The sequence below is a fragment of the Aulonocara stuartgranti genome (genome assembly GCF_965226115.1).
Source record: "Aulonocara stuartgranti genome assembly, chromosome: 22".
Classification (NCBI taxonomy): Eukaryota; Metazoa; Chordata; class Actinopteri; order Cichliformes; family Cichlidae; genus Aulonocara; species Aulonocara stuartgranti.
In genome coordinates, this window is record NC_138957.1 from 5,022,468 (window position 1) to 5,041,471 (window position 19,004).

At 40.9% G+C, this 19,004-nt stretch overlaps 2 protein-coding genes across 2 annotated transcripts; one reads left to right on the top strand and one right to left on the bottom strand.

Moving 5' to 3' along the window:
* Window positions 1-261: 261 nt before the first annotated feature.
* On the top strand, window positions 262-4,307 carry irx4b (iroquois homeobox 4b). Its single transcript, XM_082522424.1, has 6 exons — window positions 262-663; window positions 986-1,171; window positions 1,372-1,484; window positions 1,797-1,953; window positions 2,136-2,289; window positions 2,404-4,307. Exons 1-6 carry the CDS (start codon window positions 619-621, stop codon window positions 2,988-2,990), a joined length of 1,242 nt encoding a protein of 413 aa, XP_082378550.1. The 5' UTR covers window positions 262-618; the 3' UTR covers window positions 2,991-4,307.
* A 6,482-nt stretch (window positions 4,308-10,789) lies between these two features.
* Window positions 10,790-13,704, bottom strand: ndufs6 (NADH:ubiquinone oxidoreductase subunit S6). Its single transcript, XM_082521201.1, has 4 exons — window positions 13,527-13,704; window positions 13,167-13,220; window positions 12,362-12,484; window positions 10,790-10,924 (listed from the first exon to the last, which is right to left on the bottom strand). Exons 1-4 carry the CDS (start codon window positions 13,668-13,670, stop codon window positions 10,856-10,858), a joined length of 390 nt encoding a protein of 129 aa, XP_082377327.1. The 5' UTR covers window positions 13,671-13,704; the 3' UTR covers window positions 10,790-10,855.
* Between the last annotated feature and the right edge of the window lie 5,300 nt (window positions 13,705-19,004).

The following is a 19,004-nucleotide window of genomic DNA, read 5'->3' on the forward strand; positions in this document are numbered from 1 at the left end:
AGAATTGATCACAACTCTCTTTACGCCTGGGGACTCTCGGGAGCATCGCTGCGCAGAGCTGTTCTCTTGGATAAGAGGCGAAAGGAAACTGGGAGGGAATTAATTAGGAGTGAGTTTCTTCATCTTGATATGAACACACACACACACACACACACACACACACACACACACACACTCGCGCGGAGTCCAGGCTGACGTCAGACAGACGCGCCTTAAAAACCAAAGAGCGCATCACGGAGAGATGCGTGGTTTGATCACACACACAAACTGGCGTTGGATTGTAAGAGAGCAGGGACACTTTAAAGAGCAGGAGCAGTCTGGTGGATGAGGTGGAAACTGCGGGTGAAGCCGAGAAGTTACTTCGAAAGTCCGTCAGCGCTTGTGCGTAAAATGAAAGCGCTGCGTAAATGTCCGCGTGTCCACTTTTGGACGAGATGGTAGATGAAATTCTAATTAAAAACAAAAAAAGCTGCAAAGTTGACCGGAAAGTATCTCTGAACTAGTGTCAGGGCAAAATAATTTAAAATAATTTTTAAAAATCTGCGTTTGGTACGGATGCTGCTGGAAGTCGCTCCACATCTGCACTCCACTTATTTCCTCTTTGGTCACATTTGAACCATGGCTTACTCTCAGCTGGGATACTCCTACTCCACCACGCCACAGGTACGGGTAGTATATTGTTTTGTCTTTGATGTTATTGATGAGGGCCTGAGCTAAATAAGGAGGATAAATAGATTTTAACTGGTCAAAAAATAGTCCATCAACAAGTCCACAATGGAGAAAATGTGACAAAATCAGCACATCGGTGCTGTTTTATTCCAGCTTTTGTTTTGCTTTTGAGAAAATAACTGAGATTAAACATTTGCTCCTTTGTGAAAGTTAGGAGACATTTAAAGCGCCAGTGTACGTAAGAGAGTTTCTATACACACCAGATTCCCTTTCCTTTATGGATATCAGTGAGTTCGTTTCATACATTTTTCCTTAGTTTCTGATGACTTCAGGCTCCCTGGCCGGTTGCTTGGAGCCGGGAACCCCCCCGTCCCACCCGGTGCTGCGCTCACCGGGCCACCAGCTCACCCCAGGAGCAGGCATCGGAGTCTACAGCGGCCCTTATCCCAAGAGCCAGAGCTATTACAACACCTGCGCTACGGACGCCGCTCTCTATTCCAGAGTGAGTGTCACACTTCACTTCTAACTCTTTAATTCTCGGATTTCAAAGTGTTCACTTCCGGATTTTTTTTCTTATTCGTTTTGCCCTTACAGTAAAAACGTGTAAAGATTGTCTCTTGTGCAGGAACATTTCTGAAAACACATAAATAAATAAAAGTTTGTTTAACCTTGATTAGGCATTAATTTCTTCAATATTTTCAGGGGCCACTAGATCACAAAGAAGGAGCTGCATCTGTGCATGTGGGGACATCTCATACTCCTGCCTATTATCCTTATGAATACACATTTGGACAATATCCTTATGACAGATATGGGTAAGTGAACAAGAATGTTTTCACTGCTCTTAAATTAAAACATATTTTTAACATGATAACTGTAAAATATCTGTGTCAGCATTATCATTTACTTCAGAATGATGGGAAAAACCTGTCTGTAGCAGGTTTATGGAGTCAGTGTTATACTATAATAAGATTTATTATATTTATAGTGTTTTATTGTAATTTACTCAAATTTAATTGTAATTTATAATACCACATTCTTACGAATATCGAGTTTTCTTTCCCTCTGTTTTTCACTTACTTTTGGTATGAGCTAACTGTTTATTTGATTCTCATCATCTGGCTCAGTTATTCCTGCTCAGACGGCGCTTCGCGTCGTAAAAACGCCACCCGAGAGACCACCAGCACCCTTAAGGCTTGGCTGCAGGAGCACCAGAAGAACCCCTACCCCACTAAGGGGGAGAAAATAATGCTTGCCATCATCACCAGAATGACGCTTACGCAAGTGGGTTCTTGTAAAATATTTGATGTTTATCGGGAAATTTTTGGGTTCTGTTGCATGATAATGTGTCTGATTTTCACCTTTTCCTAATTCCATACAAATAGTACATTTTCCCACATTTCGACTTTCCTTCTCCTCCTTTTCTAACTTTAAGTTCGCTTCTGATTTCTCCTTCCTTCCCTCAGGTGTCTACGTGGTTTGCAAATGCACGCAGGAGATTGAAAAAGGAGAACAAGGTGACGTGGTCACCGCGGGCTTGTAAAAGCTCAGATGACCGAGGCTGTGAAGATGACAGTGATGAAGCTGAGAAGCCACTTAAAAGTGACAAGGAGCTTCCTGGTATGCAAGTCCTAAATCAGTCTGCCAGCAAAGTTTGCTTTGTTTCATGGTTTTCCGAGCTTTGACTGTTATGCACAGACTCTTTACTGTCGGTGTCGTTTGTTTTTTTCTCAGAGCAACAGTGCGCAGACCTGCAGAGTGATCTTGAGGACTTCGATCTGCTGGAGTCTGATGCTTCTGATTGTGATCCAAAGCCACAGTTTCTACCTGAGGACAATGAAGTGAACCCAAACACAGAGCTACCCCACGTGCATCTCGCACACAACCCAGATACACTGCACAGAAAAGAGAGACTGTCCCCTGACTGCCCCAAACTCACACCGGTCCAGCACCAAAGCAGCTCCTTCTATCTTAATGCAGACCTTCGAAGCACAGATGCCAAACCCAAAATCTGGTCCATCGCTCACACTGCTGTGTCTTTGGATGCCAGCTTGCAGTCTGAGTACCCGCCATGTATGCTGTCATCAACCGGTACTTCCTCGTCACCCGGGTATCCGACCAACATGGCACTCACCAAGACAGAAAGGCAACAGGAATCTCCAGTCGCCACACTCAGAGAATGGGTGGATGGCGTTTTCCACGGCCCTCCTTTCCAACAGCCCAAACCGGCTGAGGTATGGAAAGGCCTAAACGAAGCTACGATAGAGAGCAGAACACCTGGACAGTCCTTTGAAATTGGGCGGTCTGCTTCAGCTTTGTAGTTCATCAATAAGCCATCGTTGGGAGAGACTGACTTAAACTCGACTTAATGTGAAAGTCGATATTTTGACTGTGTGACTTGATCAGCTGACCGTTCACTAAGAGCCACTCCCTGTTTGCCTGTTGAAGTTTCCATTTTGTTTTAAGGCAGGACCGCCAGTTCTAGTTCAACAACTGTTTTTGCGGGCTTGAAGACAGTGGGTAAAAATGTCATGCTTAGAGTAAAATCTTAGTATCTTTACCAGCTCACAATCCAGACTGAGCCATGCTAACAAGCTTAAGTGAAGGCAGTGTCATCCCCCGTTGCACTGTTTTTCCTCGTTCAGAGAATGGTTTAAAAAAGACATTCCTTTTACTAAAGGCCCATGCACACTGCTTCAGGAAATCCAAAGCCCGGCAGACCCGCTCTGCATAGTCACAGTTGCTAAGCTATGATTGGAAAATAGTTTATTTTATTGAAGGAATTTAGTGAACGGTCAGTTATTGGTGTATGATCCTAATGTGGCAATTTGATATCCCCAATGCTCTCTTACAAGTTACAGACTGTTGCAAACTACATCAACGATCAACTGTCACGGCACACTTCTCTGCTCCAAGGCTGTATGATGCACACACATGAAAAAATACAGTGTTGTACACTTGCACGATAGCCTGCACATGCACTGAGTCACAGAAATAAAAGGCGTGTTACTTAGCATGGCAAAGTTCTCCGACTGTGCCCTTACATTAGCTGCCCACTGTCTGGAACCAATAGTAGAATCACGTTAGCTGATATAAATCCAGTTCAGGGGAAAGGGAATATACCTCGGCAGTTTTGGATGCGTGTGTGTGAGTGTGCCACAGACAGGGTATTTGTGTGTGTTTTGAAGGAAAGAAAGGGGGAATGTGAGTGGTATTCAGCCGTGACTAATGGAAACACACAGAGGAGGGTGCTGCTAAATTGTTAAATCGATGCCACTTCCACCTCGGCTCCAGATATAGCTGCAATCAGCGATGCGTCCCTTTTCATTAGACGGCTTTTGACTTTGTCAACCTGGGACTGCAAGAAAATCCACCACAAGCAAAATGCTTCATAAAAGCTCTTAAGTAATTTTAACTAAGTGTCACATCTTTATCCCCTCTGGTGATTTCTTTTTCATGCAGGCAATAAATAGAAAAGATTGCTATAATAAACAGAAATCAGGCAGTTATCATTAGCCTAAATAACTTTTTTTTTTAAGAAAAAATGCGTTTTCATCAACTTTAATTATTAAAGGAACCTCCACAAATTTCACAAATAAAGCACAACAAGAAACAGTGAAGAGCTGTTGTCTTTTTCCTTCACCCCCCCAACAATATTTCTGCTCATCCTGTTTTCGATTTAGTAGCAGTGATAAAGTATTTATCAGAACAGAGGAGGGATCTGCCTGGGCTTTGTATGGAATTAACCATTTCAAATTAAATAATTCAGGATGAATTCAACCGAGAATTTCATTCTGTTTCTGCTTCATAAATAAGTAAGATCTAAGATGATAAATAATGACATCTGACGTTTTATTTCTGGAAAGTTTTCTTTCTCCTGCTTGCTGGCGACTGGGATCTTATTTTGGTAGGCTGCAGATATATCTTTCATATTTTCGCTCAAATTTTTACATTTTTCAGTCCAAATTTAATGAACCAGAACAGGTACAATTTTGTTTCTGGTTTAAAAACAATCTTGAGGCAGATTTGACTTCAAAAGAAGAAGTACTAGTGTTGTGAAGGACGCTGAATGACAGCCAGATAAGAGGTTGGCTTTGTGCTAAGTGGGGAAAGAGATATAAGGGTATACTTGCTCTCACCCTTAGCCGTTTGAGAAAAAACGTTTTTCCTCTGGTAGAGAGAACAGGGAGTACGGGGAGAGGAATATGCATTTTATCAAGTTGTGTCAATGTGACTTAGCTTTGGTTAGGAAAAGGTCCAGCTTCCCTTTATATGTTAATTGGCAATTGTTTTCAATACAGTGTTTGTGCCTGTGTTTTCATTATATAATTTCATGAATAATATGCAAACTTATTGTAAAATTCAGACAAGCAACAACACATTTATTGTCAACTAAGGGTCAGCAGCATGAAGCTGTGACCACAGTACTGACATGTACACTTAAAACTGACATGGCTAAAGGTTGCTTACTTACACATTCAATCACTGTGCAACATTAGCACTCAGTGGAAATTTACGGCCACCAGAAACTGAGCGCATTACTCATTTCCTATTGTGGTCTAAAATAACTGCTAAGAAAATGATTCATATTTTGCTGATAAACACTCCACTGTACTCGCTAGCTGGTTGCAAGTCTGCCTCACTAAAATTGGCTCATTTTTTTTCTTTGTTACTCAAAGTAGAACCAAAATAGTAGGTTAGAGCTATAATCTTAAAAACCAAAATCAAAGAGCTGGAAAACATTTCAAATAGTCCAGCTCTTGGAAAGTGAACAATCTATTGATTACATTAGCATAGCCTTAGTACAAAAAAAAAAAGACTTGAAGCCATCATACTTTGGTTTCTGGACTGCCTTTTTTAAGCCTTTGGTAATTTTGGTGTTACAATCCAGATTATTTCTTTTTCTAATTGTTTGGGGGGGGGTCTTTTAATTTAAATACATTTTAACCCACATTTGGATGATAGAGTAGCTCTGGAGAGCTATTAGCTAACATTAGCTTGGTTAGCAAGGTACTACGGTAATTCAGTGCTAGCATATTGGATGGCAGTCTGATTTTGGCTAGCAGAAAACAGCTTTCAAACTGAATGAGGAACTGGAGAGACTGAACAACAAACTTAGTGTGTCTTACGATGACTAAATGCTGAAGAAAAAACAACTGTCACTCAGATGCAGTTACAACTGATAAGATATAACTTTAAGCATAAAACAGGTTAGAGCAGGGGTGTCATACTCCAGTTCTCAAGGGCCAACATCCTGCTTGTTTTTGAGATATCCCTGCCCTACCAGCTGCTGAATATGTAGATCAGGTGTGCTTTGCCAATAAGAAGCTACAAGGGCAGTACAGTGGACCTCAAGGCCTGGAGTTCGACACCTGTGGGTTAGAGGACTGAACTGTGTAAATTCATCCCCCATACAATGGCCAGAAAGAACAAATTAGCTATTAGAAAAAGAATTAGCTATAGAGAACAAACTGTTTTTTGTACATGTAAGAAAAGTTTTAATGCGGTATATCTGAACATTTTAAAAAAGGAGTCTATGAGGACTGACTACAGACACCATAAAACACTGATGTATCTTCCAAGTTAGGAAAACGAAGCCAATGCAGAAGTACCTTAAACTGCATTCTCTCTTATAGCAATGGTCCTACAGAATCTATGGGGGAAAAAGCTTTCAGCCTTGACCTCGGTAAACACTTTCCTGCTGAGCTTATGGGCTCACTCTTTTTTGGTCAGATTTAATAATAGTAAAAATTAAAAATTAACATTCTGCAAATGGTAAATGGAATGGTACTTACCACCATATAGCACTCACCACTTATAGCACCTTTCTACTCAGTAGAACAGTCAGGCTTTCTAGGGCAACTCTCATTCACACAGTGACAAACATACTCATACTGTGCTTTTATATATTCCAAAGCACTTTCTAACATTTACTCCCGAAAAATGCATCAGGATCCAAACTAGAGGATTCGGGGATTCAGCCAACGACCTTCTGATTAGCAGACAAACAGCTCTGTTGATGTGTTCCAGATTGAGTTCCACGTGCCAAGTAAAAATTTTCATCTGGAACATTCAATGATATGGGATTTCCAGTTTGGAAAGGTGGAGCAGCCCCACCAACCTAAAGTTTACATTCCTAAACGGAGGCAGCGGATGCAAACAGTAGTAAAACTGTTGAACCTTTAATCTGTTGTGGATCTGTGACTTGTGCCACAGGCAGAGCATTGACTTGGCTCTATCCATGGATGTGCTGCAGCAGTCTTTTTAACCCCCACCCTCAAAAACATTTTATTGTCTTTGCTAGTGATGCTTGAATTGGTCTACCTTGCTAAGAAGTAAAAAAGGTTTTTGTGCCTGCTCTGACACACTAACTCAGGAATGATGTCACTCCCGAGTCACCCGAGTAACAATCAGACAACATCTTACTCATACTATGTTTAAAAAAAATGGAGGATTATTTGTGATATGAAACTGAAACTTCTTTGGCTAACAACTTGTCAATGAGGGGGCTTCAGTCAGAAAAAGAGAAAAAAGAAAAAAACGCACTTTTTGAGGTTCCAAAAGGAAAGCAAGGTAGCTACATCAATCTTTTATGCTGTCTATTGGACTAATTTAATTTTTTAAGCCAGCCTCAAGTGGCTTTCCAAGGAACTGCAGTTATTTACACTTCCATGTTAGCTTCATTTAAATAAAAAAGAGGAAAAAAACTTCACTTATAGAATATGAACAAACAATACATGTCAATGAAATTTGGGCAAAACATTTGTATTGTTGTTAGCTAAAGCTAACTAAAGGTTATCAATGAATGCGAAGTTGACATTTTAAAAATCTCAGCTAGGTCAGCATGAACTTCAATAAGTTTGCTGTTAACCAGTGCTCATTTTGTTGACCAATATTTTTAAGTCACAGTTTTCATCAACAACCTTTTTTTCTGATAAAAGCAATTTTATAACTAACTAAAAACTAAGGTACAAGGCCAAAAACTATGATTTAAAGATGTTGAAACTTGCAACAGCGATTAAAAATTAAATGAAGATATTCTGGAGAAATGAGATCCAATGAAGTTGTGTAGAAAAGTGGGACTAGTTTGTAAGTGATCCAGTCAGAAGGGGATAACGGGATCACTTTTTTGCAAAACGGTACAACCAGCTCCCTGTTTTGTAACCCACGTGGCACAACTCTCACCAGCAAAACCACATAAATCAGCTTTAGATTTAATCTTCTTTAATTTTATGGTAATGAAAAGAATTTAAACACCTAAATTATTACAAAAATGAAATGACATTTCAGTCAGAAGAATGACTGAAGATGAAGACTTCTTTTAATGGTTAAAGTATCAAATCAGACCAAAAGTTTTTTCAAATAAATGCTTTTGGGGAGGATATCGTGTGTAAACTTAACACTGAGTGAAATCCCAGTCAAAAATGTTAAAACTAGAAATGCAGCTAAAGTTTTGAGCATGAATCTTTTCCTCGTGACATTTCTCTTGTATCCCTTTTTTAACAGCCTGTTTTTTTCACGTTTCTCTTTTAACTACTCCAGCTATGTCGTGTCTCCTCTTACCTCCTTCCCCAACTTATTCCACCATTGTCCATATTCCCTCCTCCGTCTTCTCCCTCCCTCTGTCCCTCCACTTGTCTCACCTCTCCTATGTCTGCTGTCGACACAGTCGAACGACTCAATAGCCAGTCTGACACGCAGGCCTGCTCCCTGGGCCATATAATGTGATTAAGACTCAGTGTGTTGCTGCACAGGTCGGGGAATGTTAGACTCTCTGTTTACCTGTCTGTCTCACAGCACCGGGAGTTTTTTGGGCTCTTTGTGTCTCGAGGGATAGTTGACACGGAGACATGTGCGAAGGGCTTTTTTTGTGACCTTGGAAAGTAAGCTGCAAATGTTTTGCCCGAATTTCATCAACATGTATTGTTTGTTCGGATTCTGTTTCTTTTCTTCTTCCCTTCACAATCAGACCCTTTTTTCACAATCACTTTTATTTTTAAAATTTCAGGTGGAATGTCTGCACAGGAAGTATTGACAACTTTAAATTACTCCTCTCTGCACCTCTTGTCTGACACCTATTTCCTTTCAACACTATGTCTCTGGTGCGCAATCAAACACACACACGCAGCCATAGATATACACACACTTCTAAGTCGCTTGTGTCTTGTCACACACACTTTGGTTTTCCGGGGCTATCAAAGTGCTGAGTGCAAACTCTCTCCTCCAAAAACTGTCACATGTCGCCAGAGGTGTCTCGCTCCCTGCGGTAACCCTCTGAGCTCCTGGCACAAGAACAAGTCATTATTTCCATGGTAAAGGTCAGACGCTCTGTCACCTGACTCTAAAGTGGAGCTGAGTGGAGTCGCCCCGAGACAATGACCAAAGGTCAGTTTTCTGTTTTGACTCTCATACAGTAGGTGTAGATTTGAGGAGGACAGGCTGCTCCCAGATCTGCCTCTGAGCCCCTTTTGGTCACACTGGCTTCCAGACATGGAGGCTCAGATAATTGGCTGCAGGGAGCTCCTTAATGAGCCGCGGGGTCTGTAATGTGACACATCTTCAAGGAGAAATATTTTAATAGGGCAATTACAGCGATGAGGAGGATGTTTTGTGTGGAGTGAGTGATTGTTGTGGAAGGACGCCGTGCTAAGGAATTTTGTGGCATTTAACTCCATTATCTACTGTGAGGCTCGGTGGTGGGGACATTTTCACTGTGATTACAGTCTCATTTGAGCTTATCTTTGTCTGCATGGTCTGACCCGACACTGTAGGTCATAATATGCTTAAGGGTTTTATTTCCAATTACGATCTAATATTATGGAGAAGGAAAATAGGTAAGTGGATGTAGCGTTCAATCCCGCGCTGATTTGACAGTTGGAAACGGCACCCATGAATGAGCCAGTCTGCAAATTGGTTAAATCCACCTTTGCAATCTGGAGTTCCTTGATATATATATATATGTATGATGCTGAAGAATATTACATTATGCTGGAGCAGCACATTTAAAGGCGCTGAATAATGAAGCAGTGCAGTCAAACCCAGGACTAAAACACTGTGCGATTCACACGCTCAGTTTCATCTGAAGATTTTGCCCCCGGCAATGCCTCCAACCCATCCAAGCACCGCCTCTGAACCACTCAGACTTACCAACCGCAAGACCAACGAGTCAGCTCTCTGACACTGACCCGGCTCGCCTGCCTCATTTTAACAGTGCACCTCTCTCCCCTTCAATCATCCACTGTGGTCTTGACTACAGATGAGGTTAACTACAGCGTAAGCCTCACTTCCAGGAGTCACCAGGGCCAATTATATCAGCCTGACAACTCTTCCCAACCTGAGCTCCGTGGTGTGGAAAATGCAGTTCCACTGCCTGCATCACTGGGGACAGAACAGGGTAGTGCTGTCTGGAGCCCGAGCCAAGCGCAGGCCAATTTGGCATGCAGAGGTCTATGGAGAATAAGCCTGATGAAATATATATATGATCTTCTTCAAACATGTATTGTTCCACGCTGCTGTGTCCTATCAGACTGCCCCTCCACCCCCACCCAACAGTATCCTGGCAGAGCAAGACCTTCCAGCTTGGATCGTCGGGAGCCGACGGAGGAATGTTAAGGTCCTTTCAGCGCTCTTCATTGTAAACAACTGACAAAAGTCCTCTATCTATCATCTCTTTCATGTACTAAAGAAATAATCATAACTTTAAAGCAGATAACACTTTGGTGCACTACTTGTATTTTCATTGATTTTAATTACAAGTTTGCATCACCTTTCAATGCATTATATTAGAAAAAAATGAACTTTGCTGTGTCCAAAGAAGAAAATGTAAAACTTGTCTTATTTCCTGAAAGAAAGCCCTTCAGCCTGTCTCCAGCCTCAGAATAAACACATATGCAGGACTCTGCTGACCTCTGGCTGTCACAGGGTGGAACTGCACCCTATTAACCAAACGTACAGCAGCATCGGGGAATCTACAGTAAGAGCAGCAACTTATTCAGAGCTTCGCCTTCAAATCTACAAGAGCAATAATTAGAAACTGCCTGTACACATTTGACTGTCTACAAAACTTTGTGTAGTGCAGTCTTTGTCTTTATTCCAGGATGCTTAATTACAAAGAATGAACTCTCAGACAAGATATAATTTATTGAGCAATATGGCGATTTACACAGAGAAGCAAAGAGGAAATGTTTCAGTGATGATGCTTCTGCTTGAACTGCAGTCCACAGTAGCCGCACGTTCCCACTTTTGTGTCTTTATCCTGAAGACAAAAAACAAGAGCGTTTACAGTTTGGGAACATTACATCAAATAATCTTAGATTAAAACAACACTAAATAAAATTTTACAGATTATATGTGCAGAGTCAGGCTATAATCTCTCCTACTGTTCTACTCCAACCTACTGTTTGCCTAATGAAATCATAGAATTCGCTGAGTTTATCCATTTTAACAATGATGCCACACTGTTGGTAAAAGGTGGGGACATTATAAATCATTTGTATATTCTGCAAAGCAAAAAAAAAAAAAAAAAAAAAAAAAAGGATCTTCATATTTTTCAAACCCTATTTAATATTTAACACACTACTGTACACATTCGGGAAGTGAAGAGAGCAGCTGTTCTAGTTTTGAAATCCTTGCTTGAAACAAGATTTCAGCTAAAGAGCCCTACTTTGTTTGTTTTTTTCGCTCAATCCATGCGGCATGTTAGTGGGGTTAGGTTAACTGGTGATTTTAAATTGGCCATAGGTGTGTGTGTGAGCACTAATGGTTGTCAGCCTCTTTGTGTGACCCCTGCAACAGACTGGTAACCTGTTCAGGGCGTACCCGCCGCTCTACTTGTAGCAGCTGGGATAGGATTCAGCCCCCCCAACCAGGAAATGGGTAAGTGGAAGAAAGACTCAGAAAGCCATGCTGCTAGAATACATGTACACTTTGTCCTGCTTACAAGTCTGGATAGCATCAGTAGCTTATTTTTGTTTCCAGAGACGGAGCCATCTTTACTATTAGTTTATGGCCTCGTCCTGTGCCTACAGAAATGGCCAATCAGGTAAAAGCCATTGTGAGATAATGGTTTCTGGTTCTTACGCAACTTTCAAGTCTTTTGTTTGGCCTGTTTCAACTTTGTTCCAAAAAGAAAGAAAGAAAGAAAGAAAGAAAGAAAGAAAGAACATGAAAAATGAAATTGATCAATTTTATTTTCAGATAAAATCATATTTTTCCCAGGTTTGTATACCATCATGAATCAAATATTAAACCAAATATTAAACTGAATTTCATTTACATTTTATACAGCGTCCCAACATTTTGGGAAACGGGGTTTGACAGTCTTTTGGAGTCATCACTCAACCTCAGTGCTAAATAAACTTCATCGTTCCATCTGTCTATTTTCTTTTTCTTATCTAGTTCATGGTTTTGGTTGGCCTGGAGGCTGTCTTAGCTGTCCGAGGGTGAGAGGCGGCACAGAGGCATCAGGCAAACTCTACACAGAAAGGAGGATTCAGAGCTAGGAGCTTCTTGCTGTGAGGCGATGGTGCTAACCATCATGCTGCCAGCTTCATCAGTGCAACAGCACCTTTGTGTTTTCTGAGATCCCTCACTGCACAAAGCTGCTAGGTTTAGGAGATTCATGCCTATCCCAGCAATATGAATACCAAGCACTTGAAATAGTTTTATCTTAATGGTGTCTGCAGGGTCTTACCAAGTTGATGTAGACTTTGGGGTGTCCCAGCGCTCCTCCGCCCCCATCGCAAGATACCACTCTGACTTCGATGTCAGACACTGGCTCCTCTGCCACCAGGTTGATGGCAAAGTTCTTATTCACCTTTAAACAACAATACAAAGCAATTGTGTAAGTACTTTCCAAAACTCGGCGAGGAAGTCGCTAGGTGTGGTATGGGGACTCTGCACTGGTGTGCATGTTTTCGTTGTTTTTTTTTAAAGTATTTTCCAAGTGCTACTTAAAACAGCTTTTCCAAACATCGTAGTTTTAGTTTGGATGCTTACATTAATTTACTTTGCACACAGAAACAATTATTTCGCAAAAAACAAAAACTGGCATTGACCTCTGTCTTCAGTGGGATTCAAATCAGGGCTTTGTGCAAGCCAGTCAATAACGTTCACTTTGGTATTTTGGGGGCAGTTCTTCACCAGGAGCAACATATGTTCTGACTCGTTGTCATGTTTGAAGACAAAAGCGATGACCCACATCTGACCTAAGGACGTGCTTCCAGTAAGCATTAATCTTTCTCCAGGTTGTCTTTAGCATACTTCAGTCTGGTTTAAAGTTGTATCTTCTGAAAAACTGAAGTTTTTCTTGGTCTGCAACCTCACAGTCTATTCAGGATTCCAGTGCTTGTCTTCTTTGAGACTACAATTCTCAATTCTTGATTTGTTATTCACACAGTTTTGGCCTTGGATCTGAAAGACCTAGGCCCTAAACCCAGTTAGCAGGGGTTACACTAAGCTTAGCCAAATGAATAAATTGTTAAGTGCTTATTTCTTACCTCTTTCTGTTTGCCAACAAATCTGGCTTTCCTGTAATCATGCTCATCATACACCTAGGAGAAAAACACAAGTTACACGCAGCAGTTTACAGGCATCCTGTTATTTTGTTTATCTGTGATTTAACATTGTGGTCCTAATATGAGAACTGTTTTAAGAGCGGAACTAAATGAAACTTTTAGATTTATTGCATTATATTGCATATTGTGTATGCAATATAATCAGTGACCAGCATTCAAACATCAAACATCTTATAAGCAGAGTAATTTGGAGCTGCAGGCGTCAGTAACACTATGCTAAGGTTAGCTAACGTTGCTCCATGGGGTAAAATAACAGTAACAGAGAGGTAGTTTTCAGCTCACCTGTCCGGTGTGAGTGATGGGCTCGCCGGTAGTGGAAACATCTACACTATAACGGTGAGCAGGTACTGCAGAAAGCTTCAAAGGCGAAACGAGCAGCTTAACATTTTTACTGAAGGACAGAACTCTGCCCACTGTGGCCGCCATGTTTACAACAATCTGCTTTCCCAGACTGCCTCGCAAAGGACGCTAATACCGAGGTTAATTTCGCCCCGAGTTTAGCTTTTCAGGCTCAAACAAACTTTACCGGCGGCAAGCCTCAGCAAGGTGCCTTTCTTTATTTTGACATATATTATAAAATGTAAAATAGTTCAAATTTAAAAAGACGGAATCCGAGACTGTTAGTATGGAGAAAGGGAAGTGTTCTCCGACAAAACTAGCGAGAGGAAACTGCCTGAAAGGCAAAAATAAGGGCCTCACTATCCTCCTATACACCGGAAGCTGTTGTATGTACTTGAAGCAAGAAAGCAGTGTGGTTCTTGTTGTGGCGATTAACAAGTACTTACAGGGGCATAAATGAATTCATGAATTCAACTTTCTAGTGATTTCTGAAAGGTTTGTTTGTGTTGTTTGACTTTGTAATGTTTTCTGCGCAAGCATTCACACAGTGTGAATGCTTATTCGGTCTAGTGCTAGCAGGTCAGCTCTGACATGCTCGTCTCCTTGGCCGTTACATAGTTCTGCTGTGTGGACACCGGGTGGTAATTTTTACATGTACAGAGTTTTTTTGTACAAGGAAGGTAGTAGCCTATAAATATATCATTTTTTAAAGGCCCATGGAAGATTTTATTAAATTGGTGTGTAGCTGGTTAATGTGTTACGTACTAGGCCTCATGAGTAGTGCTTATTCTGCAATATGTTGCTGACTGTATTTTAAAAAACATGCTAATATGATTACCTTTGTTAGCCCAGGCTAGTTTGTTCATCTCAAATAGTATTAGAACGTTATTTAAGGCGGTGTATTGTGCTTTTTGTTATTTCCTCTCATTTGTGTCATGTTGCAATGGGTGATGCTTGTGTTATAAAGGCCGAGGTTTCAAGTAAAGAAGTCGGCATATGTGCAAGAATTTACTCTGACCAAAAAACTCAAATTTGATACTTTTTTTTTCTACTCTAAACATTGTATGATGTCAGTTAGGACAGGTATTCCAAATGTGGTCATGTCAGGCACGCAGCTCCACCTCATGTTAAAACTTTAGGTTTGTGAGGGGCAGCCAATTAGATGAGTGTGGGCTCAAAGGGAGGGGCGAGGGAGCCAAAACAGGATGTTTTAGACAGATGAGAAACTAAGGACCCCAGGATAGGTCCGTATGAATGAATGAATGTTTTGTGATTTTGTGTGACCGTTTGATTCCCAATGAAATGTCACCTTCCCAGACTAAGATGACCTCTCTGGATGCCCTGTTTCACCTGACCAAAAGATTTTGTTGCACTTATTTTAAACAGATGGTGAATCCACCCAATTAAGAACGTGGAGTTTCAGTAACTGTCACATTTTCAATAGTTTTTGCTTGAGGAATGGCTAATACGTGCCTAGTGAAAAAATTAAGTAATCTTTTCAGCTCTGCATCACAACGTGAGGAACTAAAAAATATCCTTTTTTGGAATTCTCTTTGCAGCTTTTCCGCCATGGCCCCCCTTCTGCTAAAGCATCTGGCTACCTCCTTAGCTAGGCAAGTGGCCCAGATGAGCCACTGGCGTCTGACCTTGTCCTCACCGGCAGCCTTTGTTCACAGATCTCTCTTTATGCTCACCGGCGGTTCTCGTGCATTTCTCCCATCATCGGCCAGCATCAGCTCCATCCAGCGCCCTTCTTCTGGCTTCCCGGCTCGTCGTGAAACCTCTCTGTTGGGACAGTGTTGGCATGTTCCCTGCGTTCAGCCCTCTGCAGGAATGAAAACCAAAACTGCCCTGAAGAGGCGCTGCAAGGACTGCTTCTTTGTTATAAGGAGGGGACGTTTGTTTGTGTTCTGCAAGACAAATCCAAGACACAAGCAGAGGCAGGGCTGAAGTGTTGTACGAGCGTGGGGGTGACTGCACCCAAGGCGTGGATATTTACGAAAACTGTGCTGAAGTAATAAATTGTTTGGGTGAAAAATACGTTGAAGTCTTCTCACCTCTCTACAGTTCCTCTCCTAACAACAAAAAAGACAAATTTTTTACGCATACTGAGCAAAACTCGTGAGCCGCCCTGTGTTTCTGCATGTTTTGATTCTAAAGCCAGGTGGGTTTTTTGGGGGGGTTGTTTTTTTTTGTTTGGGTTTTTTTTTTTGTCATTTACAAAGAAAATGTGATCTTGAGCGATCGTTATCAGACTTTCTGAAGGTCTTTCAAAAGTTTTTCTTTAGACAGTGGCCTTGTTTTTCACTTATTTTCAGTCCAGTTCTTGTACCTGACCATTTTCAGGTGAATTATTATTTTATTTGTTTAAACACTTAACACCGACCTATCAATCATTCAACCATTAAAAATGCACAAGTGTTGCTTCTATAGCAGACAACTTAGCAAATAAACTGTAAACTGTGTCTTTAGGCACTTTGTTACTAGCAGCCTGTCTCAAAAGACATAATTACTTCTCACTTCTTTAGGGTAAGTGACTCAACTAAAGAAATGAGAAGTAATTATGTCTCAACTTGACTCAACTCATCTTGAGTCTATTAAAAAATGCCAACGATAACAAAGTTTTACAGGAGCAGAAAAGTATTTTTGCATCAACAAGGTCTGAAGCAGCGTGGGATCATCCTGATGGATGAACAGAACGAAACGTAGCCAACATCCAGAGCTTTAAACGTCCTTCAAGAACCCTGGAGAAATATTCCTAATGACTAAATAAAGGCATGACAAGAAAGCTGACCTAAAAGAGTTCAGGCTGTGTTGAAGAATAAACGTGGTCATGCCAAGTATTGATTTTAAAGCTTGTGAGAATTGAACAATGATATTGCCTTATATACTGTATTTACATTTATTTTTGAACCTATTTCCCATTTTTTTCCAAAGAAAATATAAATCAATGAGGGTTTGCTCAAGACATTTGCGCAGTACTATGGATAGATACATACATACTCAATGGCCACTTTATTAGGTAGAGTGATTCAGCTGTATGGTCAGAAAATCAGATAGCGGCAAGTAGTGATGTAGAGATTGTCAAGATGACCTGGTTGTTGGTCCCAGGCAGGTATTTCAGAAACTGCGGTCCACTAGCAATTTCCCTTACTAGGGTTCACAGAGAATGAAAAAAGACAAAATATCCAGTGAGCAGCAGGGTGAAAATGCTTTGCTGATGCCAGAGGTCAACAGAGAGGGTCAGACCTCTAATAGTAGGATAAAACACCCGTACAGGAGAGCATTTTTAAATACACAGTAAAGTCTGACCTTGAGCTAGATGGGCTACAGCAGCAGAAGCCCACATCAAGTGCCATTCCTCATCTAAGAACAGAAAACTGAGACTACAGTTCACATAGAATCATGAAAATGAGACAACAGAAGATTGTGTTGAAATGTTGCCAAGTCTGGTTAGTCTCCATTTCTTCTGCAACATTTGGATAGTGGGGTCAGAATTCAACATAAACAAAATAAAACTATGGCTCCACCCTGGTTCTGGCTGGCAGTGACGGTGTAAAGAGATGTTTTCTTGGACTCTTAAGTATAAATACCACAACCCACCTAGTGCAGTGCATTATGTAAAAATCATTAAAAATACAAACAAAAAGAAAAAAAAAACGGGAAGATCTGTGTACTAGGTTTTTCTATGCCCTTTAAAATCAGGACCCAAATGAACTGACCAAAACTTCCACCACCGTCTTCTTTTAAAAAATATCTAAAACAAAAACACAAAATGAACACTGCACAGCATACACTTACTGATAACATGGTTTATTTTTATGAATACAATTTAAAATCATCATTTATTTTTTAAATGCAATAGAATTAACCAGTTAACACCTACAGGGGCATTGAAAACCCATTTATGGTTACACTTACTGACATTTAGCACCCCCCAAAAGACAAATACAAATGTTTCAAAGGACTAAAATCCGTTACACACATCCCAGCCTTTACACATAAAATATAAAACAGTGCATCCGACAAACTGCAAGTGTTCAAAATCTCTGCCAAACAATGCTGGTTATTCAGCTGCGAGGGCTGTCCAGAGGTCGGAGCGCTGTGTGTGAGCAAGATGTAGATATTTCATGTATTTGTTTGGACAAATATGCAATATTTAAGGCACTTTTTTTTTTTTTTATGGCGGCCAATAACAGGAAGAAGATGGAGACTTTGATTTTCAATCAAAACTGTTTGTCTTGTTTTTAAATGGAAAAGTGTTTTTTTTTTTAAATCTGTCATTATGCAAATGTTCATGCCTTTTTTTCAAGCATTTTGATCAATCCTGTTAGATTATGACCAATCTACTGCAATGTCGCTCCTCTTATGACCTTTATGGTTGCTTCCAGCAGCATAACACACCATGTTACAAAGCTCAAATCATGTCAAACTGGTTTCTAGAACAGTGAGTTCAATGTACTCAAACAGCTTCGACAGTCACCAGATCTCAACCAACAGAGCACCTTTGGTGGAACTGAAGTTTCTAACAACATCAGGCTGAGTTCCATCATTCTTCCACAAGAGGGAGCCAAAGTGTGCATCATGGACGGTCGCTTTTCAAACTCCCTGTCACTTTTAAAACCAGTCACATTCAAAACTTTGGGCAAATTCTCAGCCACTGTATGTTTACTAAAGGTCAGAAAAAGGGCCATGAAACGCTCTGACTGACTGCAATACTCAGTCCCAAGTGCCGAAGAAACCAAACTGGTTGAAAGATGTTTGGCAACAAACACTGAGTGTACGCTGGCTTTGCTCGAATAAACTAAAGGTTAATATTTGCTGATGGAGGATCAGGGATTCGGAAAACGTGTGTACATGCACATATATTATTTGAACACTTCTAATTTCGCAAAAGCACGGCAGGAAGATTTGATCCAGTGTTTGGGACCGTCCAATTGCTTTCCACTGAAGCATTTGGTCAAAGAAACACAGATTAAATGTTTCCTTTGTTTCTGTGTGAGCTGTGGAAGGTTGTCAAATAGGTAAGTCTGAGTTCACCTGGCAGACTCAGCTAGTGATTTCTGTGGGTCAATAAACGAGTCTTAATGCAAAGCGTCAGCCACAGGATACAATGTAAATCAGCCATCTGTGGCTTTGAAGATCAACAGAGTCTGTTTACACGGGCATTTACTGGCATGTAGAAAATAAATGACAGCAGAAATGGATGGGTGGATCAAATAGAGACAGAGGAAACAGGACTTCAAACGCCTACTGGACTTCATTGAAGGCAAATCACCCGAAGCATCTCAGAGGCGCCTTCCACAGCTAGTGAGACCGTGCGGTGTGCGAGCATCAGCAAGTGACGGTTTCAAACGTCCCCACAGCAGGTTCAGGTTCTTAGAAAAGGATGATCTTGGATTTCTTTCGCTACTGTGATTA